A 23,591-nucleotide genomic window follows, 5' to 3' on the forward strand; every position below is an offset into this window, starting at 1 on the left:
ATCGAATGAATGTTACGAAGTTGTTTAGTAATTACAAGCACTTGTACCGTAACAATTATGCCAATACTTTTGTCCAGTGTCGTTATTGCTAAACAGATTAATTTCGAATCATGGTATCTTTTCGTCCCACGCTCTAAAAGCAAAAAGGCGCGGGTGGAGCGGCGAAATAAAGAGAGGAAGATATAAATGGGGAGAGAAAAGGATGGAGAGAATGGCGCCTTCGGACAGAAATAGAAAAGCGGCACGAAAGTCGTTTAGTATCACCCAACAGGAAGTTCTATGTAGTTCCATTGGGAATCATTATCGCCTAATTTTAATCTCGTGTGCAAATAACGATGGGTGTCCTGATAAGATCCTCCCTGAGGAGTCGGGATTCTTCCCTGACATCGATCGATCGGGACCCCAGGGAGCGAATAAAGGACTGTTGCCGAAAATTAGTCGCATTTATGTGCAGCCAGGTGGGCGTGGGTGGACTCGTGGTCAGTTACGCTATAATAGGTGCCTTTGGTTTCATGATAATCGAGACTCAAGAACCGATCGCGTCCCCGGTTTGTATACGAGAATCGATCAGACAGGAATACGCCGAGGAATTGTGGTTCAGCACGGCCAGTAATCAGACTGTAAACGTGTTTAACAAAACTACTTTCTGCACGTTGTCCAACCAAATTCTTCGACGCTACCAGGAAAACTTTATCGTTAATTACAAGAAGGAAAATTGCAGTGGATTAACCTCGGCCGATCTTTGGTCCTTCCCGGCGGCAATGATGTTTTGTCTGTCCGTGTTCACGATGATCGGGTACGGGACACTGGTGCCCCAAACTGCTTGGGGTAAGGGGGTCACGGTCATGTATGCAGTTTTGGGGATTCCACTTTACGTGTTGTATTTTCTAAACATGGGAAAAGTACTGGCGCAGACGTTCCGTTGGTTGTACACGTGGTTGCACGAGTGTACTGGCAAGAAGAAACTAGGCCAGAGGATCACGGTACCCTCGACGGCTTGTCTCTGGGTGATTTTTGGATACGTCATTGGCGGATCCATAATGTTCGCCGAATGGGAGGGATGGGATTACTTAGACAGTGCTTATTTTTGCGTTACTTCGCTCTGCAAGATCGGAGTGGGGGATCTTGTTCCTGGTTGGACGCATGGCGACCTCACTACCGACAGTCAGACAAAACTGATAATAAACTTCGTTTATTTGCTGCTTGGCATGGGGCTTATCGCTATGTGCTACGATTTGATGAAAGAAGACGTGTACGTGAAAGCCAGAGAACTGAAAGAACAGTTCATTCAAATTGTCGATGCTGCCCATTATTACATAGAAACGTGTTGTGGGTCAAAAATTCCGGACTGAACTCATAATAAACTTTGTTTACTTGCAGTTTGGGACTTATCCCCATGTGATACAATTCGATGAAAGAACAGTACATTCAAATTATTGATGCTACTCATATCACATAGAGATATGATATTTTTGTAATTATATTCCAATTGTAATTATGAATTATATCGTTTAATTTATAATTAAGTCCGAAGAATATGTACATTTGTCAATTGAAATTAAAATGATGACTGTTCATTCAATTGTCTTTTTGCTGAGCCTCGACAAAAGTTTGGCCGATTAAACCAGGACAGAATAATAACAAATGTTTCTACAAACTTTACACTGGTGAATAATGTGATGGTTTCCAAAATCTGGTGTTTTTCACGTCGTCACAGAATAATATATTCTATACAGAGGCGAAACTTCCTAGTTTTTTTCCGACAAAAGTGTCGCCTCTGTATGTTACTCTGTGTAACGTCCGCGTAGCAAACGTTCCCCCCACTCCTTGTTTCTGCATTGCTTATAGTTAGTTACTATATAGTAAGTAACTAGATTGTGGAAATCGCCCGCAACATCACTAAGCATTATATTCAATCTTATTCATGTATTAACCGTTATGTTTATTCATTGTTAATTATTATATTCATTTAAGTCTTGTAAAAATTGATAAAAGTTAGTTAATTAATGTAATAGAGTTTAAGCACGCGTAGGATTATCTAATATAGATTTTATAAATCTTTGAAGTGAACTAGGCGTAAGATATTAGTTAAGCGTAATTGCCAGCCAAAACAAAACCAATCGAGGAATGTTATCTGCATCCGGCATAGATGGCCGGTGGGACATGAGAATGCTCCTGAACGTGGAGTCTCACCTGGCAATACTCGGGGATTCCCGGTATTGTAGAGAGACTGGAACAGTGGGTGGTGGTGTCCCACTCCTCTGGTAACTCGGAATTAAGCAGAAGCATTCAATAAAAAGAAGAGTTTCTCCTAGAGTAGGGTTCACTCGGTTCACGCAGTTAATGAGGGTTCACTCAGTTAATAGTAATAGTTAATAGGCCGCGACGAACTAGCGAATCATTTTATCTACTACAGAACCGTGCAAGGGCTTACTTAGTAATTCAATTTGAGTGGTAATCAATTAATTCCTTTCCCTAATCTAATTCTCTGAGTGGCAACAGTATGTTTATCAAATTTAAAATGGAAGCTTTTAATATTCTTTTATCCCGTAGAGTATCGAGCGTCGAAGCCCGTCCACGACATTTAAAAGAATACTCAAAGAACACAAAATATCCTACTAGTCTACTGGGTTACTGAAAGTCGGAGTCCGCCTGGAAAAATAGATAATTACCGTAGTCCGCATAATTTAGATGCCAAAGAGAACCCGCCGTTCCGGTCGACGTCAGCAAATTCGCCGACTTGCAATCCTTTTGAATCGACCAGTAAACGCTAACCAGCAACTCCTGGCGGTCCGGGCTTTGCTCATAGTAACCCCAAACACCATTGTCCACCTGCAACGCCGACTCAGTGGCAGTTACACTGGCTAGAGGTGCAACCACAGCCTCTCGAGGACGATCCACGCCGACAGCGCTACGTGGCAGCGCTAGGGAAATTTTCCTTTACGTATCACCTGTAACTCTGCGATATCGTTACAAATGAATGCTAATGCCGCATCTATTATATAAAAATCTATGCTTTGGATCTAGCTCTAAATTTAGGGACAATTCCCTAGAACCTCATCCTAATAAACATACAACATACAACGATAGAACCAGTAGGTAAGACCACATTTTACCAAATCATAAAGTTTGTAGCACTCAACGTGAGCGTTTTGTAGTCATTATAGTTTCTTAAACACGTACTGTGGAACTATTGAATATAGTAACGAAATAAGATAAATCTTAAAGTAATTAGTACATAAGAATGCATTCATTTAATTAATAATAATACTGTGAGTTATAAGTAACTTACATACAAATGGAAGTATTTAAATATACTGCACAATTGATAAGCCGTGTTTCGTCAACGAGGTTCTTAAATATAGTTCGTCATTGTTCTATATTAAATTCCATTGAAAAAGAAGAACAAACAGATGTTTATACACCTACGGAAAGCACAAAAAAGGATACAATCGATAAAATAGAAAAATTATCTTTGATAAATTTCGAAGACAATTATAGTCTTTCTGCAATAAAAGCTGTAATTAATTTCACAGAATGTTTACGGACTGTAAAAATTAATGAAACGATTGAACCTATGTACAGCCCACTTGAAAAAAATTTAATTCCTTTAAGAGACGATAATGTGGACAATAGCTTGCAACGGAATAAGATTTTACTGAATGCTGTTGTTACAGAAGAAGAATATTTTGTAGCTCCTATAAAAGACACTAGAAAATTATGAATATAATACGTATCTTAAAAGAATTAAATGCAAATTTTATTAATCTTGCACAACATGACCTTATATATGGACCTCAAGGTAGAATGTTATTAAAAAATCTTGAAGACCATTGGTTTTTACATTGTGTTACAATGTCACGGTATAATATATTTTTATCAGACAAAATTACTGATACTTTAAATTTTATTACTAACACTGCAATGGGTGACATACCATTTGGATTAGCTACAATAAAAAATTCAAAAAATCATTGGACTCAAACTAATATTCCAAGTGATTGTGAATTTAAACCTCACAGAACTGCTGAAATAGCTGTTTTTAATAACGATATAGAGAGTAAAAATTTATATCATAAACTACAAAAAGAACGTAAAATTTGGTGGCGCAAAATAGCACAGTTTCCTTTTAGATTTAAAGTTACCGAATCGAAAAAAATAAAAAACGTTGATACGCTAGATGTGGAAGCACGTTTTTCTTTTGGAACTATTGTTGTGGAAAGAATAACTTACCACACTGATGTTCGAAAATTATTCTCTCAGGTGCCTTGTTTCGTCTATAACCTCTAATTTATAAAAATTTTTAAATAAAAATCGTTTATATGGAGTATTTTATTTTCAGATTGATAATAAAAAAGATTTTACCAATATACAAATGGTCGAACATACAGTATCTTTAGATTGGGGTTGCTTAGCATTACTTTGTGATGCTTATGACACAGACAAATCAGTTAAAATGCAAATACATTTTAAGCTAGCACCACATAAAGTCGCGATTTGTATAAAAAAGTGGAAGAATGAAATGAACATTGAAAATGATGATTTAAATCACTTTGTACTTTACTTAAATAATATGCTTCGAACAGAAGGCCTGAATACTATATTAACTAGCTCACAACAAGTTATAGAAACATGTTTAGTTCCTTTTGTAGTTTTAATTGACAGGACTAGTCTCGAAAATGGCATTATACACGTAACAAATAGATCAACAACTCTCAGTGAAGCAGTTCACATAACCGATTTAGCAAAGTACATAATAATGCATTGTTAACCTACAAATATAATTTAAAGTTTTGTTCCAATAAAATTTATGTAGCAAGTCTTCAACATATATTATCAGTGCAGTTATTCTTTTTTTAATTAATAAGGAATACAACAAATTTTAGAAACAGCAATGACTTTCATTTCTGTTTTGTATTTGATATATTATTTACTAACTTGTGAAATATGCAGCTACCTTACTTTATAATATTACCGTCAAAAAATGTAATATGCTAGAAAATCAATAAGGACAACATTCCGCACAAAATAAATGTAATCGCATGGACTTAAGATGAAAAGTTGCGCATGGATGTCATGTGATGGTAAAAGTACAAGAAATTGGAATGCTTTGTACTTAATAAAATGTACACTTTATACACCAGCATTCCTTGAGTTTTTGAATATTGCCAAAATTTATATAAACTCAATTAATGTTGCCCAAACGAGCACTCGTAAGTTCTTCAAATAATAATACTTTTAAACAGCTAAGCAGGTAGTTGTAATTTCTTGCCTTTCAATACTTTGGTAATATAGAGGTAGAAAAAGTCACAGTATAGAACTGTTTGTACTAAACCAGCAATTATAACAATTAAATCATAATAATCCTCCGCGTAGTAGCGGTAAACCCAATTCAACAAATAAAGTGCTCTATAAGATCCCAAAGCAAACAAATAATGACTGGTAATGCTTTCTGCTTCCCCCGTTTTTGACACCAAAAATAACTGTGGCAATATTGCTACAGATTCCAGATAAATGCTGAACGTCCATAAAAGTTCCATGATTGTGAAATCGTGATTGATCAATAGTGCCAATAGGAATGCAGGCACGACTAAAAACTCGATTCTAAAAATAAGTACAAAATTATTGCATAGAGTAGAAATATACAAATAATATTGCTACCTTAAGGATTATATAGTACATAAATTATTTGATGTATAAAAGACATACCTAAATGTATCATGATTATGGTCATACGTTGCTCTAAATTTAACATACATTAAAGAAACAGTAGCACAAGAAGCTACGATAAAAATGATTTTCATAAATGTGTTATACGCTGAAATGTATGTTGTCATCAAATCTATGTAACGCATCGTGTATACAATGGCAAACAGAATTTGCGATTTGCCACTTATACCTGTAAAATATAACCGAAGAATCAATAAAAATTAACACTTCTCGGAGTGAATGTTTATTGAAGTATGGTCAATGTTCTATGTAATAAATATATAAATAATAACAGCAGCACATACCGGCACAGCTTCGCGTTTTCCATATTTTAAGCAGAAGGATAATAACCGCGAGAAGATGCGATAAGTCACCTAAGAGTCGAAATATGTTCATATTTTCAGTTATTGAAAAGTAATTTTTTATAACAAACTAAGACTTCGCGAACCTAACTCACAAAGCATACAAAATATGACGTGGCTTTGGCTGCAATATCAGCAGATGGCCGACCAATCAACCCTATTTAAGTTACATCTTTCATGTTCTCGATAGATATAAAATAAAGTATTATGTACATGAATATCTTCAATTTAAACATTTAAATTAATATATATTTTATAAACAAAATACTTATAATAATTATTATATATGTACAGAAATGAATTTAATGAACATACATTTCTGGTGTATTCTTATTGTTAATTTCATTAAAGTATTATGATATTGAAAATCAATCTTTAGTAATTATCATTATCCTAGCTATTCTAAAAATATTAATCTAAATATATTTTTATTTATTTAGTGTTATGCTATCGTATGAACAGAGCTTTAAGATCACGTGATAAGGACATTTCAGTAAGAACGAAATCTAAAGTGAACAACATTTGATCAGATAACAAGAAAGGTACAATGATTCGAATTTAATATTTGGACACTACGATTTCGGAACGTTATTGCTGTATATATTTGTTTGTACTAAAGTTATTGGACAGATGGTTTTTTAATATATTTAACAAATTTATATTTATATCTAAAAATGTTAATATAACTCTTTCGATGCTTTAAAACGATAGCTATTAGACTATAATAAATCAATCGATTTATGATCGTACTTAAAGATTCTATTATTGTTGTACAGAGAAATTACTACTGGAAGTGCCAGAATACCACCAAAATTTAGTGAAAATTCAAAATTCTCTATCTATTGCTCTAAAAAACGAAACCTTGATCCTCTTCTGTCGAATATAAATTGTTATTTAAAGGAGTAATGATTTAAAAAATATTGATTTAATAATTTTAAAGCATTATTTTAAAAATGAGGTCCATAAATTTTGTTAGGGGGTTTGCAAAGAAAAGAAAATATATCGAAATTTTCAATTTCGATAGTAAAAGTATTCATTATCGAAACGAAAATATCGAGTATTTAATCGAATTGACTTGGATTTAGGTACTTGAATCGGTTCATCTTTACTTGTCTGGTTCTGAGTGATTTTGAGTATTTTTCTCTTTTTAATTTAATTGTGCTAGTTATGATCTATTAAATAAATTTCCTCTTTTATCAAGATGACCACGACTACAATTCCAAAGGTATGCAAAGTAAGATATTTGTAATCATAAAATACAACGTAATTATATTATAATGTAGGTTATGTAGTTGTTTTCATTATTAAATGAGTATTATTTAATGATTTGTTACATTTCTAACTAAAAATGTGAAATTTTTATATCTAGGTATAACTTTGAACCGACTCGGAGGTAGAAAGCATTGGAAACATTTTTTCTAATAATTTTCTTTTATGTTAAAGTTCATAAATCTACATTTTCCTTTTTTGTTAACCCTTGGATGGTCGCACGGAGTCCATCAGGAACCTCAGATCCATTATTTCATTAATAATTCATTGTTGACTTAATTAATACTCGCTATTTTAGGTTATCCTTTCACCTAACCTTTCCTACCCTATGTCTTGGTTACGCGGTTCTAAGCCGTTTAAATGGACTGAAACTAAATAAGAGAAATATGTATGATAGATTTAAGTTTCTAAGACACTATTATAACTACTATCATATGCAAATATCAGAATAGTACATATAAAATTTCTAGTCAATTGTATAATGTATGTAGAAGTTATAAAGCATTTATTATACAAATATATTTATTGCAAAAGGGTCATACAAGTATTTCTAAAGATCAATGGAATAAATAATGTTTTTATTAAGAACATGTAAATATTAGTAGCTTTGATCTATAGACATTGTATAATAAGTTCTATATCATTACTATAAGTGACTGTTGATAGTTAAATTCAATATGAACAAAAATACAAGTATAAAGATAAAAGATCCTATAGACAAACTGTAGAATAATTATACAAGTAGAAGCATACCCATGATGTATTATACTATAAAAGAAATCAAAAACTGATCTATGCATAGTTTCTATACAATAAAAGAATTTCTTATAATGTTATAATAATAGTTAGCATCCTTTAGAAAACATTAAACGATTGTTAAATGTTCTAAAACTTATTTGTGTTGTAAAATTTCAATTACTGTTCATTGTATGCATTTTTTATTGCTTTTATATTTATGTTGAGTTTAATAAATGTTTACTAATTTTGTCTTACAATAAATACATATATAAAACATGTGTACTAAATGAAAGGTAAGTATTTCATACTTCATTGTATATCGTTTTTAAGAATTTTTAATAATCTATTAAACGTTATTTGCAAGATGTATGAATAATTGCGGAATATTTCGTTGAATATCGCTACAGTTTCAGATTTTTTACTTTAGTTATTGAGTTTCATTTAGAATTTTCTCAAATTTTTATTAAATTCTCACATAAAAATCTAAAGAAGCTTATTTTTGCATATTACTGTCAAGAATCTACTTCTGCCTATTGCAACATTTTCCAACTGAATACAAAAATTTGTTAATATTTTGTTTGAATTTATACAGACTAATGTAGAAATATAATGATTTCCTGGGAGCATATTACTAGGAATGGGCGGGTACCCGAGCTTCAACTCGGGTTGGGTATCGATCGCTAAAAAATTCTGAGACCCGAAATCAAGTTGAGTTGGGTAGTGATAGTAAAAATTTGAAATATTACTATATTCAAATTTTAATCAAATAAGATTGTAAAGTTCAAGTATTGTAGTAATATACACTTTCGGACTTCTGATCCGATTTTAAATATTCGACCTGTCTTAATTCTACATATTACTAAATAGTAATGTCAACTAAGCGTTAAAATAGTTAAAATTACTCATATAATAGCAAAGGTGTTAATTTTTTATTGACTCAAAAGAACTGGACTTTTTTGTTCTTTGCGTGTTTTTATTATTAACTCAATACTGAAAAATATGTTTTCAATAGAAGACAAATTGAGGTTTCATTCATAGTTTTTAAATTATTTTTAAACGACTTCGAGTAGAAAAGTAAGGAGTAGTTCAATTCTTATTCTTATATGTCATTTTAAAAAAATTAATAAAAAAAACAAGTACGACTATATTAAGAAGTAACAATAGTAACAGCTATCTGTGTATTTTTCTTATATTTTAATAAATGAACACTTGTCGGAACATTATCGTTAAACATCTCGTAAGTCATTAACTATATGCCCACAAAACCATAATCACTTGTTTCGGTATTTTAAGTTCTATCATTCTGCAAATCTTTGACAAGTCAGATTCCTGTCTAAGATATTAAAGATAATTTATTGAAATATGAAAAATACCAAAACAAATTTATTAAATAAATCATTTTACAGGTTTCTGGTACACCATCTATACAGGAATTTAGTATCAGGGTACCGAAGTATGTAGAAACATTTACTTATCTTCGATATAATATTTTAACAACCATGAATATTTAATAAATTATTGTGTCTATTGAACAAAATATTCTACTACTTTAGAAATAATAAGAAGAAACACAACGTTATGCGTTTCAATGCAACATTAAACGTTGATTTTTCAAAATGGTCGCAAGTGAAAATGGAACGCGAAAATAATATGAGGGAATATAAAGGGATAGAAGAGGAGATGCCAAAATTTGGAGCCGGGTCTGAATTTGGAAGGGACGCGAGAGAAGAAGCTAGAAGAAAAAAGTTTGGTATCACTAGCAGGAAGTATAAGCCGGAGGATCAACCCTGGATTTTAAAATCTGGTGGCAAAATTGGAAAAAAATTTAAAGGTATAAGGGAAGGAGGTGTAAGTGAAAATGCTGCTTATTACGTTTTCACCCACGCTGCTGATGGAGCTATAGAAGCTTTTCCGTTACACGAATGGTAGGATAATTTATTAACTTCTCAAAGATTGATAAATAATTTTAAACGTAAACTCTTTATACTTAGGTATAATTTTCAACCCATTCAGAGGTATAAAGCGTTGAGCGCGGAAGAAGCAGAACAAGAATTTAGCCGCAGGAATAAAGTAATGAACTATTTTTCATTAATGTTACGGAAAAGACTGAGAAACGATGAAGAAGGCGCGGACGACGAAGAAATAATGGAAAGTGGAAAGGGCAAGAGGCCGGGTAAAAAAGAGAAAGATTTAAAAATATCCGAAATGGATGACTGGATGGACAGTGATGATGACAACTCGGGTAGTGATGCTGAAGAAAACAAGAAAAATTCTGACGAAGAAGACAATTCTAAGAAGAAACAAAAGGGTAAATTTCTTATGATATTCTTAACCAATTGCCTCGTAACTATTCATCGTGTCGTGTATAAATATAAATATTTGTATTAGGTGATACGAAGAAAAAGAAACGAAAGGATAAGGCATCCGACGATGAAGCATTTGAAGAAAGTGACGATGGAGATGAGGAGGGCAGAGAATGCGATTATATTTCCGATTCTTCGGATTCCGAATCAGAATTAGAACAACAGAAAGAAATTAAGTCTGTTGCAGAGGAAGATGCATTAAGAAAATTACTTGCGTCTGATGAAGACGAAGATGATGAAGAACAAGCGGACAAAAAGGATGGTGACGAAGATAAAGACGAAGAGGATGAAAATAAGGAAAAAGAAGACAAGGTAAAAAAAACCAAATGTAAAATTCTTATAATGTCGATTGCGGCTCAACAAACAATTTTTCATTCTTTTAAAACGTTTTCAGGATAAGGATAAAACTAGTAAAGATATTGAGAAAAAGAAAGATCGAAAGAAAAAGAAAAAGCAAAGTAAAAAGAAAGATCTTAAAAAAAATGCATTAGGAAAGGATTCCTCTAGCGATTTCTCTAGCGATTCGGGTTCTGAATCCGACACAGTAAAAGAGAAGGATAATAAGAAATCGAATAGCGCGCATAGTTCAAGGTCAGCAACACCTACACCAGTTGTTGCTGGAATATCAGATTCTTTGAAAAGGAAGCAATGTAGCTCGCCAGATTTATCTCAAGCAAAAAAATTGAAGTTGGATAATTTCAATTTAGTACCAGCAACTTCTTATATCCCAGGAGCTAGGCATGTTATTTGTTCCCTATTAATCATGCCAATATCATTATTTTCAGATAAAATACGTTTTACATACTAACTTGAAAAGTTTTTGATATATTATAGTGAATCTGGAATCACTGAAGATGCCGTTAGACGTTATCTTATGCGTAAACCAATGACAACAACGGAACTTTTACAGAAGTTTAAATCGAAAAAAACTGGCCTTACTTCCGAACAGTTAGTTAATGTGATGACTCAAATACTGAAGAAGATTAATCCAACCAAACAGACAATAAAAAATAAAATGTATTTATCAATCAAAACACAATCTAATTGATATTTATCGATATTTTTACAAAATAGTAAAATTATTTGAATATTTATTTTGTGTAATGCTCTATAATGACTGTTATTTGTATATTATTAAAATAAATTAATTAAGAAGGCTTTGTTTATTTTATAAAACCACAATGTTTTATTCATTCCCGACTGTCATGATAATGGAACCAATAAATAATTAATTTTTTATTAATTTTATATTCTTACGTTAGAGAAAATTAATACCGAAACAATTATATTCTGTACCTTCTCAGAGGGGTTAGTGTTAAAGCCGATACCAGTATTGATTCTATCGATATTTCGAGAATATATCGACTCCTATTGGGTATTTCATAAGTATCTTGATGATTACTGTTTGTGTATAAGCCATGCACTAACGGCGGAGTTCAAACTTTAACTTATGCAAAATGTCACAAAGGTCACCATACTTTATCCTTTGATGAGCATAAATTTAAATGATTATATAACGAAAACATTGTTGCAAATAAAATCCAAACAATCGAAGTAATAAATACATCGGTACGATTATGATCGTTTTGCAATTTTCCCACAAATTATAAATATATATTCCGAAAACTAAAAACAAATTGAAAAATATTCACAAGATTGATGTTATATTGCAGATTAACATCATTTATCTTCGTATGCATTTTTTTGAAAATAGAATAAATTCTCAATCGGATTATAAAAATTAATATAAGTTAAATTTTTGTATTTTGTACAATTTGTTCGCTTTGTTTCTGATATAGTTTTTCGCTAATTGCGCGTACCAAAACATTTTCGTTATCTAACAATACTTGTTTTTTATAGTCATATCAAATTTCACACAGTGTTCGAGAGATAATGCCTATGTACTTAAATCTTTATGTAATATGATAAAAGTAACGTTGCCGATATTGTAAGAAGTCTCGTTTAAAACTTTACCATATCTTGTTTAACGCTGCAAGTAAATTGATGCTGTTAACATTGACCAAACGTAAAATAAAGCTTGTTCTATAAAGAATGGACATTATAATTACGGATATCGATGTAAAAGATGTCAGATTTCCAACATCATTATTGGCAGATGGAAGCGATGCTATGGTATATTAATTTTTGTATATATTGCAAACTAAGAAATTTTGTATTATTTGTGCTAAAACTGAGATATTTTACTTACGAAATTATGTTTAATTATAGCACACTGATCCCGATTATTCTTGCGCGTACGTAACAATAAAAACTAACCGAGAGGTCGAAGGATATGGATTAACATTTACTTTGGGTAGAGGGACGGAAGTTGGTACATAGATATAAATATTTCTGTACCTTAAGAAACATAATTATTACACATAATACTTATTTTCTAAAAATCTTTTTAGTCGTTCAAGCGTGCAAATCGATGTCGTACTTGGTAAAGGGCCAAGATGCGAGCAAAATTTTTGCAAACTTTGGGTCCTTTTGGAGAAAATTGACTAGCGAGTCACAATTAAGATGGGTAATAAACACATATAAGTACAAAATCATATAAATATAATACATAGAAAATGTTACGAAATATAGATAGGACCAGAAAAAGGTGTAACTCATCTTGCTACAGCAGCTATAATAAATGCACTGTGGGATTTATGGGCGCGAATAGAGAATAAACCAGTTTGGAAATTACTGACTGATCTAACTCCTGAGCAATTGGTTTCTACGATAGACTTTAGATACATGTAAGCTGCATACTGTGGAATATTCAATTTTTAAATAAAACATTTTCACTTGTATTCTACAGTACCGATGTTATTACGAAAGAGGAAGCGATACAAATGCTCAAAAACAATGAAAAAGGAAAGGTAGAACGTGAAAAAGTGTTAGGAAAAAATGGGTACCCCGCGTACACGACGCAAGTGGGTTGGCTGGGATACAGCGACGGCAAAGTTAAAGATCTCTGCAAAAAGTTTTTAGACCTTGGTTTCACGTCCTTCAAAGCAAAGGTCGGGCAGAATTTAAAGGATGATATAAAGAGATGTCAACTGATACGCGACATGATAGGATATGAAAATAAATTAATGCTGGATGCAAATCAAATTTGGGACGTCGACGAATCGATAGAGTGGGTAAAACAATTGATGAAGTTTAAACCAACTTGGATCGAAGAACCAACGTCTCCGGACGACGTTTTGGGCCACGCGAAGATCGCTAAAGAATTAAAACCGTATGGAATTGGTGTTGCTACCGGCGAAATGTGCGCGAATCGTGTTATGTTCAAACAATTATTACAAGCAAATGCAATTAGTTATTGTCAAATTGATTCGGCTAGGATAGGCGGGATCAACGAAATATTAGCTGTTTACTTCATGGCAAAGAAAATGGGAGGTAAGTTGGATAAATGAAATCTCACCATTCCGACGTTCTATCATAACTTTTCTTGTACTAGTTCCAGTGTGTCCACACGCCGGAGGAGTGGGTCTATGTGAAATGGTCCAACATCTCCAAATGTGGGATTTTATTTCTTTGAACACGTCTACCGAAGATCGCGTGATCGAGTACGTTGACCAACAACACGAACATTTCGAGCACCCTGTACGAGTTCAGAATGCTTGTTACATGCCACCCACGGCTCCGGGGTATTCGACTAAATTCAAAGACGATTGTATTAAAAAGTATACATATCCAAATGGCGAACAATGGAAATACATGTATGAGAAAGGGCTCTTCCAAAAACCATCTGAATTAAATACAAAATCATAATGTATGAACTTACATTGAGCATATAATGTTCATATTAACATAAATGTATTCTTCGTAAAATCAAGATTATTACGAAATTTCTATACCATAATACTTAGGAGAAATAATTGTAAGAATATTAAGATTCTTTAATGATCAAATTCTATGTTTGTAATAATAAATTACAAAACATACTTTTCATTAACTATGAAGCTCTTTGTATGTAGGAGTGTACATATTCAATCTGAAAAATATAATAATTAATGTTAGTAAAATAAATGTAAATAAATAATTCCATATTTTATGGTATATTATATACGTACGCTCACAAACTGAAAGGAACCAGGTAAGTAAATAATTTTATTTAAAAAGTTTATATTTTCTACTGGAGAAATAACATGTAAATGCAAATGGTTCACTGTATTAAATGGTGGCCAATGAAATCCTGTTCGTGTAGCTGCACGATCAAGACCTTGCTGTTGTATTACTATGTCTAATGCAGAGATCATTTTTTCAACTAGAAATTTCCAATATTTTTAAGCTATGCTTATTGAAAATAAAGTTTGGAAATATAAATAATGCAAAAATCACTTGTTGTCTTGAGGGACCAAGGATTATATTTGTTTTTATATTATTTTAATGGCATGAAACTTAGCAAGTAAGGAAATCTTTTCAGCTGATATAGGTATTAACAACCATTGCTTGACATTCAGTTTATATTATTATAAACATAAAAATTCACTTAAACAGTTTGGGTTATGCCTTAGCATTAATTCAAACAACAGAAAATTTATCGATAATAAACAAAAATAGGGCCAAAATGTTTGGTCCCCCAAAACAAAGTTTAATCTTGTTTTGTATTACTTACAAATCTCAGCATGCTCTCGTGTAAGGTCTTTTGCATTTCGTATATGTGTTTTCGGTAATATCAAATAATGATGCGTCGAAACTGGTTTAATGTTTTTAATACAAATCACATATTCGTCCTACAACAAAGGATAGCGATAACTATTTGATAATTGTATCTTCCTCCACAATTAGTCGTCATTAATTAAAAACTAGAATCTACACGTTGACGTTAATTCAACGATGAATATTTTTATTCTTTGGTATGTTTGATAGTTGAGGTTAAATCTTTCATACCTCGTAAATTTTTGTACTAGGCTCTTCATTGTATATAATTTTACAAAATATACAATCGTCCTTGCGAGACAGCTCTGCCATGTTGTAGATCAGAAAAATCTATATAGAATCTATACAAGAGTCGAAGAAACAACTTCGATGACTTTGAACGTACCCCCAAACATACATAGTCATACTTTTATAATAATTATCCATTCTGTATAACATTATATAAGAATAATTAAACGTACGCCGTTACGTAAGTATCGTATATTGATATATTTTTGAGATATCAATACTAAAATTGGTATCAATTCTTTCTGATATCTATTTGAATTTATAAACTGTTATCAATAGAATCGATACCGGTATCGGTTTTGATATTACTTGTCCTTAGATCATGATTAGCGAACATTATCTTTATTTTTCATGAAATGGTGGGTACCAAATAAGAAGTAAACTTTTGATTTAGCCGAACCTAGATACGTACAAGGGTACTGAATCAAGTATTTCGAGTTTCGATGTTAACTATTTTGTGCAATCCTTGGATTATAATCACTTCTGGAATTTAATATTGATTGCTTCTGAAAAAATTTATTATTTAAAATGCTAGAATCATATTCAAATCCAAATCAAAGTTGTTGGAAATGGTAAATTACTAGTAACGTTTTTTTTAATATTGTGCCTCGTCTTATGGTATTCATATACGAAATCCGGAACTATTCGCTTGACACGAGTTTTATTTTCACACGCGTAGAAATAAAATTATTGCATATACATTTACATGTGAAATATATACATATCAGTTTTAATCGATTTATTAAGAAATAGAATTATTTAAATTATGTTCTATAAGGTCAGTTATTCAAATAAAAAATTTTAATAACATGGTTACATCATAGTACAATAGCTTCTAACATAATCTACATGTCGTGGTACTTCTTATAGAATAATCCTGTTTTGTACCGAGCATACATCACATTCTCTCATGTTCATATCTTCTTCGCACACATACTGGATGAATTACTACAATTCTATAGTTACAATGTTTCATAAATGTGACAGCTTGCCGAGCTATCAATTTTCATAGTTGTCTCGCGAGGCCAAGTATTTAACACTGACAAAAAAGTATATCACCGGATACTTTCTGCACAGAGTGAAAAAGAACCTGCTATCGGCAAATTCCGTGATGAAATTAATTATGTACAGAATTTACAAATTGACCTCCTCACAAGATTATTTTTGCATATTCAGCGGTTCCAATAAATTCGTTAGTTCAGATTAAAATAAAATGTTTGTAAAGTTGTTACAATTTATGCCATATTTGGAATAGTTTACAAATGTTTACGTAGTTATAAGGCAGTACACATTGTAATTGTCCGATTGAAGAAGTTTTATCAATACTTCACTCTGTAAATTCAAATTAATATTTCTGACTTGCAACCATACATGCTCAAAAATAAAAATAAAAATGCTAACAATACTAGGTTGCAAAATTTTGTTAACTTTTACATGAGAGTTCTTGAGCATGTAAGATATACATTGATGCTCTTATAGCTGTGTGCAATAAATTTCTTTTATCTGAAATACATATTAACTTAAACACAATTAATTCTTCTCCTCTTTCTTCTGGGCTCCATCGTCTTGTTCATTTTGGTTTTGACTTTGACTTTGACTTTGACTTTCGCGCTCCGCGGCCATCTGCGATCAAATACATTTAATATAAAAAATTTATATCGGAATTTAAAAAATTTTAATTAAAATTAATTAAACAGTTAACGTACTTTCTTATACGCCATTTCGAATAGTTTAAGACTCGCTTGTTGCAATTCGTTTGTTTCTTTTTTAATTAAGTCAGGTTCGACATCGTCTTTCTTAGCCAAAGTTTCTCGCATTTTTGCAACTAATTCTCTGAGTTTATTACACTGGAAACGTTAAACGAAGTTGTGAATACGAAAAACGTCATCAAATAACATTACTATAACAATACGTTATTTATCTTACTTCCTCTTCAGGTAACTGGGCTTTGAATTCTTCTAACTTAGATTCTGTATCATGAATAATTCCTTCGGCTTGATTAACAGCCTCGACTCTATCTTTTTTAACTTTGTCTTCTCTAGCGTATTGTTCGGCATTTTTCACCATGTTTTCGATTTCATCTTTACTAAGACCGCCGCTCGATTGGATAACAACTGCGAATAAGAAGTTACTTCTTTAGAAATATTTGTTCTATTAACCAACGGTTAAAATGGTTTCCTTTACTTGACATTTCACGTACTTTGTTGTTCCTTGCCAGTTCCTTTATCCCTAGCAGACACATGAACAATGCCGTTAGCATCGATGTCAAACGTGACCTCTATTTGCGGTACACCCCTAGGCGCGGGTGGGATACCGACAAGAGTAAACTGTCCTAAAAGTTTATTATCGTTTGCCATTTCTCGCTCGCCTTGATGAACTTTAATTTCTACTTGAGTTTGACCGTCGGCTGCTGTGGAAAACACTTGACTTTTCTTCGTGGGAATAGTCGTATTTCGAGAAATTAATCTTGTGAACACACCACCTAGTGTTTCAATACCTATAAAATAAAAGCAAATTGCACCATCGGTCCAATCGCCATTATAGAAGCTAAAAGTGATCGCAACAGGAATAACTCAGTATAACACGATCTTCATTTTTTATCAGAGAGAAGATTAGTTATGATAGACATCATTGTCTAGAAGTTAGTCTGATTTTATCTGCGGAAAACAATTATTTACCAAGAGATAGTGGTGTAACGTCCAAAAGAAGAACATCTGTTACATCTCCGGCAAGTACACCACCTTGGACTGCCGCACCGACAGCTACAGCTTCATCAGGATTTACAGCCTTCGATGGCTGTCTACCAAAAATCTCTTGTACTGTCTGTTGAACCTTAGGCACTCTCGTCATACCACCGACTAACAACACTTCACCAATATCAGATTTTGATACTTCAGCATCAGAAAGTGCTTTCTGGCACGGCTGAAGAGTACGTTTGATCAAATCGCCTACAAGACTTTCGAATTTACTTCGAGAAAGTTTGAGGTTCAAGTGTTTTGGTCCACTAGAGTCCATAGTTAAATAAGGTAAATTTATATCAGTTTGAAGAGAACTGGATAATTCAATCTTTGCTTTTTCGGCCGCTTCTTTCAACCGTTGCATAGCCATTGCATCCTTTGCTACATCTATGCCTTGCTATAAAAGTAGTGGAATATTATATATAATTCCTACTATGCCGTAAACAGAAAATATTGTTTCGATCGACTATACACACATCTTTCTTAAACTCTGACGCGAGGTAATTAACTAAGGTATTATCGAAGTCTTCCCCTCCCAAAAAGGTATCTCCGTTTGTAGATTTCACTTCAAACACTCCTTTCTGGATTTCCAAAATTGAAATGTCGAAAGTACCACCTCCTAAATCATATACTGCGATGCTAAAAGAAAATATAACGCGTACAGAACGTGTTTTTCACGCATTCAAGTAAAAAGAAATTCATTAAATTAGTCAGTATGTGCTTTCAGCATGTTTAAATAATGCTAAGAGACGAAAAATAATAACATCATTCTTAATTTGATATACAGTAAACCCGCATTATATCGCTGTATATCAATTTTTATAGGAATCGATGTAATGAGTAAACTTTAATCTTCAAATTCATGGTGATTTTAGTCACGTAAAAAACTCGTTAAACTTTTGAAAGCCGTTTAAAGTTGAAAAATATTTTAGAGCAAAACCATCATCATTTGTTTTTTAATGTTCAAGGATCTTCGAGGAAATTAAACTTAAAGTTTTGAAAGTAGAACATCTTTTAACGAAGTTACAATAGTCTAAAGATTGACAACGTTTTGACCAAGTATTCTAATACTTGTGAATGATGGTGTATGTCTTTTTTATGTTCGTAATATAGGTAGATAAATTATGATTCGTACATTTTATCATCTGTTTTATCCATGCCATATGCAAGAGCAGCTGCTGTTGGTTCGTTAATTACTCTAAGTACGTTAAGGCCAGCAATCTGACCAGCATCTTTTGTAGCTTGTCTTTGCGAATCATTGAAATATGCAGGTACAGTGATTACAGCATTTTTTACTGGTGTACTCAAATATGATTCAGCTGTTTCCTTCATTTTCATGAGAACGAACGCACCAATCTGACTAGGAGAGTACATTTTACCATCACCTCCTTGTACCCATGCATCTCCATTAGAAGCTCGCACAATTTTATAAGAAACAGTTTTCCTAAAATTATAAATGTAAATCTAACTTTCTACTTACATGTAAATATGAAGTATTAAGTATAGAATATACACATAATACATACATATCTTTTTTTACTTCAGCATCCTCAAATTTTCGCCCAATTAATCGCTTTGTAGCGTAAAATGTATTTGCTGAATTTGTAACTGCTTGACGCTTAGCTGGCATACCAACTAAGCGTTCGCCGTCTGCAAATTTATAAATTCTTCATGACGTTTAGATTAACATGAAGATTTCTGAATGATATTTGTATCGAAATATAAAATTGTACAAATTCATTATGTATGAAACGTCGTTAATCTTTAGATTATAACTTCTAGAAAAGAAGTTCAATAATCTTTTTGGGATTATTTTGAAGATTGAATCTTTTACTTTCACATTCTTAAGTTGAATTTTGTTGAAGATTTTTTTACATTAGGAAGTGAAGATGATTTTACTTTAAAGGTTATTTTGAATCCAAATGATCCTTAAAGGTTTAAAAAATTCTATACCCATATAAAACCACCATAAATTTAAAGATTAAAGTCCTCTTTTTACAACGACTATTGTAAAACTTGGTTACGATCTTTTCCCGCCATTTTATTTTGCTCTGAACTAGGTGAATATGCATTGGATACTTACTTTATAAAGAATAATAGTTAAAAAACGATGCAAATTTATTTATCTTTTAATTATTAAATTCATAGTAATTTTAGATAGGTATAAAATTTGTTAAACTTTTAGAGGTTGTTTGAATGAAACAATTCTTATCTCGAACGAAATTCAACTTGGGAATATAAAAGAAAGTAGAAGTTACAAGCTTTAAAATAAGCCCAGGAAGATTATTGGACGATTTCTTTTCTTGGAGCTATAATAATCCAAAGATTAATAACATTTTAGATGACTGATAATTTCTTATTATGTTAATCTTTCTAGTTTTACTGATTGTATACACTTTAATACATGTTTCGTGAATAATTAATTAATTTCCATTGAATTAGAGTTTCTCAAATTGTAGAACCCCTTGAGGGTCCACAAACTTTCTGAAGAAATGAGGAAACGTTTTAATAAATTGGCTTAACTTTTTGAAAATAAAGTCAGTATATTTTACTTATCCTGTATGTTAACAAAATTGAATGATTTCATATATTAGTATTTTCAAATATTTCTATATATTACCCAACATTCTAAATATATTTTAAATATATGTATAGCGAGATATAGCGCGACAAACATGTAAAACGAAGCAAAGATCTGATTTTTTTATTCATAATGTATGGGAAAATAATACAAAATATCAAACTTTATTCGATTTTCCACTTGTACTGAAATATATTTACCTAAAAGGCAGGTAATGAATTTTTTTAATGATATTAAATAAGAAAAATTAATTTATTATTAAATAGTGTTAAATAAATTCCAAGACAAGTTTAAATACACCAATTTGGCAACCTATTTTAAAGTATAATACTGTGTCTACTATATGGTACAAAGTAGTATAGACCATGCATGATTGGCTTTGCATCAATATATATATAATATAAACAATTGAATCATTGTTTATTGTTGTGTTTGTATTTAAAATATATAAACTGTAATGTTAATGAGATATTCTGCTGTTTCCTGGTCAGCAATCTTTCCTTGTTATTTTATTACATTTAATATACTTTATTAATTACATTATTACTGTATGCCAACTAAAAATTAAATTTGACAATTTTTCTTTAAACTTGTGTGTAAAACTCAAAGTAAGAAGTGTGAAAAAATTGTAAAAGCGATTGGAAATGGTTTTCTATAAACCATTAAATGTAAAATTATCCTTTACTGTGAATGTTATAAAACGTTGCGTTCTTTACACTTAAATTGTTATTGTATTGAGAATTATTGTATCTCACTCGCATTTATCCTCTTTCCTTATCTCCATTGAATTTTGAGAAGTAACTATACCCACTTAAACGACTGTGGACACTTAAGTGGGCACTGCTGTATTGTGATTATGTATGTGATTGTACAATCATTGTGATCTTGCAATGTTACTGTTGCTGTACATTTCATACTTGACCCCTTCCCATACTTCAACAAGTCTAACTTGTGATGAAGATTTTGGCCCAAACATGAATATCACGAACCAGGCTCGCGAATAAGAAGTTGACCCAAACGTAAACATCACGAGCCAGGCTCGCGATCAGAAAGTTGGCCCAAACGTAAACATTATGAGTCACGCTCGCGGATAGCAAATCACGATCGTGATTGAGTTTTAGTTCCTATCAGTACACCACGAGAGTTGGTCACGATTCTTATAATCTGTTACAAAGCAGTTTAGCATCAGTCTGGTTCTGTTTACCGCGCGTTAACGTCTACCGTTTGGGCCCGGATTTCGTCAAGCTAAATGCCACAGGAAGGTATTAAAATTATAAATTTGTCAAATTATGTATCTGAAGATGTGATTCTGCAGAAATATGCAAACATTACTGTTGCATCTCTGAAACAGGATGTTACCTATCTACACATAGCCGTTTTAGTGCCAGGGGTTTTTAAAAATCCGTGTCGGATTGTGCCATGCAGCGCGATAGCGCTGCTTTTTTTTCGTCGAAATCCAATCATATCAGATGCGTTATACTTAAACATTCAAAAGTATGCAATCGTGACCAAACATCGCGGCACATTTCAGCACAGAACGCGAGCAGCGCTATCGTGCTGCGTGGTGCTAAAACGGCTAGTCTTATAGGTGCTAACAGAAAATGAAAACATTAACATACCATTTTTATAATCACTACAGATTAAAACCAATGTTGACTGAAGCGTAATAAAGCATTAATACTTTTGTGGTATCACAAATACAATAGGCAGACAATTTAATTTTATAAACTACTCATGCACAACACTACTCACTAACCTTTACTAAACGCCACAAAAGATGGTGTTGTTCGCGAACCCTCTGCATTTTCTATTACTTTTGCTTGTTTCCCTTCCATAACTGCTACACATGAGAATGTAGTACCAAGATCAATTCCAATAACCGCACCTTTTACACCTTCAGATCTATATAAATAAATATTAAGATATCATTGACATGCATTTAAACTATAAATATGTAACAGAGGATGTAAAATGTACAAAGTACAAAATAATTTTCATTTACTTGTGTCGATATTGATGAAGATCTGTAAATCGTTGAGGTGTAATATAGGCAGGAGCTGCAACCTAAACAATATTTAATATTATAAGTACTTCTATAAATACTGATATAAATTAGGAAATTGATTCTACTTAAAAAATGTATAAAAATAAACACGAAAAACATGATGCAATTTACGAGGATATATGGAACTAATTTTTGCAGATTTTTATTAAAATGTATGACAGACGCAAGTGAAATGTATATTAATGAAATTACATTTTTCTACGACATATAGTTTCAAAGATTTAAGATATAATTTAAGCAGATCACGTGCCGGCTATGAACTTTAATGTCTCGCGGCGTTGAGATAAAAAAGTATCCAAAGTAATGCTAAATATGCATAAAAACGGATAAACGATACAAACCAAGTTTAATAGAATGTTACATAAAACAGCGAACGAGTTTAAACATTGTACGAATTGTATGCGATCGAGAAACGCGTGTTGGAAAGTTACGTACAATGCATTGTGAATCGCCATTGGAACTTACATTTTTAAGAATTGTGCTAAATTGTTGTCTCCTAGCAATATCGCAAGTGACATTGCTACAGCTTCGAGTAAACAATTTTGCGGCAGTTAGCATTTTGATTATTTACGCGTTATATCGATTCAATTTCACCAAAAAGTTTTAGAAGAGACGCGGATACTCTAACTTCACGTGTAGTGATGCAACCTTCACAGAGAATATAATGCGCATACCGTACACGCATTAAGACTATTTCCACTCCGCGTGCCGACGTACGTAATCGCGTTCCGCCAATGAGAGCTTCAGTCTTGGGGAAACAATCAATCAGCGCGCTGCGCGGTCATCTTCTCTCTGGTGACTCGAGAATTATCCCGAATG

The 23,591-nt window shown here is 32.3% G+C and overlaps 7 protein-coding genes across 8 annotated transcripts; 4 read left to right on the forward strand and 3 right to left on the reverse strand.

Annotated features, from left to right (window-relative positions):
* The first annotated feature begins 277 nt into the window (after positions 1-277).
* LOC143347319 (TWiK family of potassium channels protein 18) lies at positions 278-1,428 on the forward strand. Its single transcript, XM_076776350.1, has one exon. It carries the CDS (start codon positions 336-338, stop codon positions 1,350-1,352), a length of 1,017 nt encoding a protein of 338 aa, XP_076632465.1. The 5' UTR covers positions 278-335; the 3' UTR covers positions 1,353-1,428.
* A 2,150-nt stretch (positions 1,429-3,578) lies between these two features.
* Dnapol-gamma35 (DNA polymerase subunit gamma-2, mitochondrial) lies at positions 3,579-4,831 on the forward strand. The gene is made up of 2 exons (XM_076777511.1): positions 3,579-4,263; positions 4,343-4,831. The coding sequence occupies exons 1-2, from the start codon at positions 3,721-3,723 to the stop codon at positions 4,769-4,771; spliced, it is 972 nt and encodes a 323-aa protein (XP_076633626.1). The 5' UTR covers positions 3,579-3,720; the 3' UTR covers positions 4,772-4,831.
* Positions 4,315-6,217, reverse strand: Kdelr (ER lumen protein-retaining receptor). Its single transcript, XM_076777513.1, has 3 exons — positions 6,015-6,217; positions 5,710-5,899; positions 4,315-5,604 (listed from the first exon to the last, which is right to left on the reverse strand). Exons 1-3 carry the CDS (start codon positions 6,103-6,105, stop codon positions 5,247-5,249), a joined length of 639 nt encoding a protein of 212 aa, XP_076633628.1. The 5' UTR covers positions 6,106-6,217; the 3' UTR covers positions 4,315-5,246.
* Positions 6,218-7,066: 849 nt separating this feature from the next.
* On the forward strand, positions 7,067-11,599 carry Tfiifalpha (transcription factor IIFalpha). Its single transcript, XM_076779084.1, has 7 exons — positions 7,067-7,296; positions 9,485-9,531; positions 9,632-10,003; positions 10,070-10,386; positions 10,467-10,753; positions 10,836-11,179; positions 11,276-11,599. The coding sequence occupies exons 1-7, from the start codon at positions 7,273-7,275 to the stop codon at positions 11,487-11,489; spliced, it is 1,605 nt and encodes a 534-aa protein (XP_076635199.1). The 5' UTR covers positions 7,067-7,272; the 3' UTR covers positions 11,490-11,599.
* Positions 11,600-12,434: 835 nt separating this feature from the next.
* LOC143348609 (mitochondrial enolase superfamily member 1) lies at positions 12,435-14,209 on the forward strand. 2 transcript variants are annotated; one of them, XM_076779085.1, is made up of 6 exons: positions 12,435-12,574; positions 12,671-12,773; positions 12,853-12,968; positions 13,034-13,188; positions 13,251-13,834; positions 13,896-14,209. In XM_076779085.1, the coding sequence occupies exons 1-6, from the start codon at positions 12,494-12,496 to the stop codon at positions 14,207-14,209; spliced, it is 1,353 nt and encodes a 450-aa protein (XP_076635200.1). In that variant the 5' UTR covers positions 12,435-12,493. The 2 variants fall into 2 exon arrangements, with proteins under 2 accessions (XP_076635200.1, XP_076635201.1); XM_076779086.1 differs by lacking the exon at positions 12,435-12,574 and having other exon boundaries at positions 12,754-12,769.
* LOC143348610 (adenosine 5'-monophosphoramidase HINT3) lies at positions 13,950-15,890 on the reverse strand. Its single transcript, XM_076779087.1, has 5 exons — positions 15,332-15,890; positions 15,057-15,174; positions 14,512-14,705; positions 14,223-14,432; positions 13,950-14,093 (listed from the first exon to the last, which is right to left on the reverse strand). Exons 1-4 carry the CDS (start codon positions 15,410-15,412, stop codon positions 14,394-14,396), a joined length of 432 nt encoding a protein of 143 aa, XP_076635202.1. The 5' UTR covers positions 15,413-15,890; the 3' UTR covers positions 13,950-14,093; positions 14,223-14,393.
* A 281-nt stretch (positions 15,891-16,171) lies between these two features.
* Hsc70-5 (Heat shock protein 70 cognate 5) lies at positions 16,172-23,449 on the reverse strand. The gene is made up of 11 exons (XM_076779083.1): positions 23,238-23,449; positions 22,710-22,771; positions 22,464-22,609; positions 19,653-19,776; positions 19,262-19,570; positions 18,603-18,765; positions 18,067-18,523; positions 17,589-17,885; positions 17,315-17,502; positions 17,095-17,235; positions 16,172-17,011 (listed from the first exon to the last, which is right to left on the reverse strand). The coding sequence occupies exons 1-11, from the start codon at positions 23,328-23,330 to the stop codon at positions 16,919-16,921; spliced, it is 2,073 nt and encodes a 690-aa protein (XP_076635198.1). The 5' UTR covers positions 23,331-23,449; the 3' UTR covers positions 16,172-16,918.
* Between the last annotated feature and the right edge of the window lie 142 nt (positions 23,450-23,591).

Source organism: Colletes latitarsis, chromosome 11 (assembly GCF_051014445.1).
Source record: "Colletes latitarsis isolate SP2378_abdomen chromosome 11, iyColLati1, whole genome shotgun sequence".
NCBI classification, from domain to species: domain Eukaryota; kingdom Metazoa; phylum Arthropoda; class Insecta; order Hymenoptera; family Colletidae; genus Colletes; species Colletes latitarsis.

What these genes read in the sequence shown, in the direction of transcription:
- LOC143347319 (XM_076776350.1), top strand. Translation starts at nt 336, where the DNA reads ATGGGTGTCCTGATAAGATCCTCCCTGAGGAGTCGGGATTCTTCCCTG.
- Dnapol-gamma35 (XM_076777511.1), top strand. Translation starts at nt 3,721, where the DNA reads ATGAATATAATACGTATCTTAAAAGAATTAAATGCAAATTTTATTAAT. An exon ending in TTCGAAAATTATTCTCTCAG is followed by an intron (nt 4,264 to 4,342) that starts GTGCCTTGTTTC and finishes TTTTATTTTCAG; the next exon opens with ATTGATAATAAAAAAGATTT.
- Kdelr (XM_076777513.1), bottom strand. Translation starts at nt 6,105, where the DNA reads ATGAACATATTTCGACTCTTAGGTGACTTATCGCATCTTCTCGCGGTT. An exon ending in GAAAACGCGAAGCTGTGCCG is followed by an intron (nt 5,900 to 6,014) that starts GTATGTGCTGCT and finishes TATATTTTACAG; the next exon opens with GTATAAGTGGCAAATCGCAA. An exon ending in CATAATCATGATACATTTAG is followed by an intron (nt 5,605 to 5,709) that starts GTATGTCTTTTA and finishes ACTTATTTTTAG; the next exon opens with AATCGAGTTTTTAGTCGTGC.
- Tfiifalpha (XM_076779084.1), top strand. Translation starts at nt 7,273, where the DNA reads ATGACCACGACTACAATTCCAAAG. An exon ending in CCACGACTACAATTCCAAAG is followed by an intron (nt 7,297 to 9,484) that starts GTATGCAAAGTA and finishes ATCATTTTACAG; the next exon opens with GTTTCTGGTACACCATCTAT. An exon ending in TTCTAAGAAGAAACAAAAGG is followed by an intron (nt 10,387 to 10,466) that starts GTAAATTTCTTA and finishes TATTTGTATTAG; the next exon opens with GTGATACGAAGAAAAAGAAA.
- LOC143348609 (XM_076779085.1), top strand. Translation starts at nt 12,494, where the DNA reads ATGGACATTATAATTACGGATATCGATGTAAAAGATGTCAGATTTCCA. An exon ending in CAGATGGAAGCGATGCTATG is followed by an intron (nt 12,575 to 12,670) that starts GTATATTAATTT and finishes GTTTAATTATAG; the next exon opens with CACACTGATCCCGATTATTC. An exon ending in GGGTAGAGGGACGGAAGTTG is followed by an intron (nt 12,774 to 12,852) that starts GTACATAGATAT and finishes AAATCTTTTTAG; the next exon opens with TCGTTCAAGCGTGCAAATCG.
- LOC143348610 (XM_076779087.1), bottom strand. Translation starts at nt 15,412, where the DNA reads ATGGCAGAGCTGTCTCGCAAGGACGATTGTATATTTTGTAAAATTATA. An exon ending in ACGAGAGCATGCTGAGATTT is followed by an intron (nt 14,706 to 15,056) that starts GTAAGTAATACA and finishes GGAAATTTCTAG; the next exon opens with TTGAAAAAATGATCTCTGCA. An exon ending in GTTCCTTTCAGTTTGTGAGC is followed by an intron (nt 14,433 to 14,511) that starts GTACGTATATAA and finishes TATATTTTTCAG; the next exon opens with ATTGAATATGTACACTCCTA.
- Hsc70-5 (XM_076779083.1), bottom strand. Translation starts at nt 23,330, where the DNA reads ATGCTAACTGCCGCAAAATTGTTTACTCGAAGCTGTAGCAATGTCACT. An exon ending in GCTGAAGTAAAAAAAGATAT is followed by an intron (nt 19,571 to 19,652) that starts GTATGTATTATG and finishes TTATAATTTTAG; the next exon opens with GAAAACTGTTTCTTATAAAA. An exon ending in AACTGGCAAGGAACAACAAA is followed by an intron (nt 17,503 to 17,588) that starts GTACGTGAAATG and finishes TCTTATTCGCAG; the next exon opens with TTGTTATCCAATCGAGCGGC.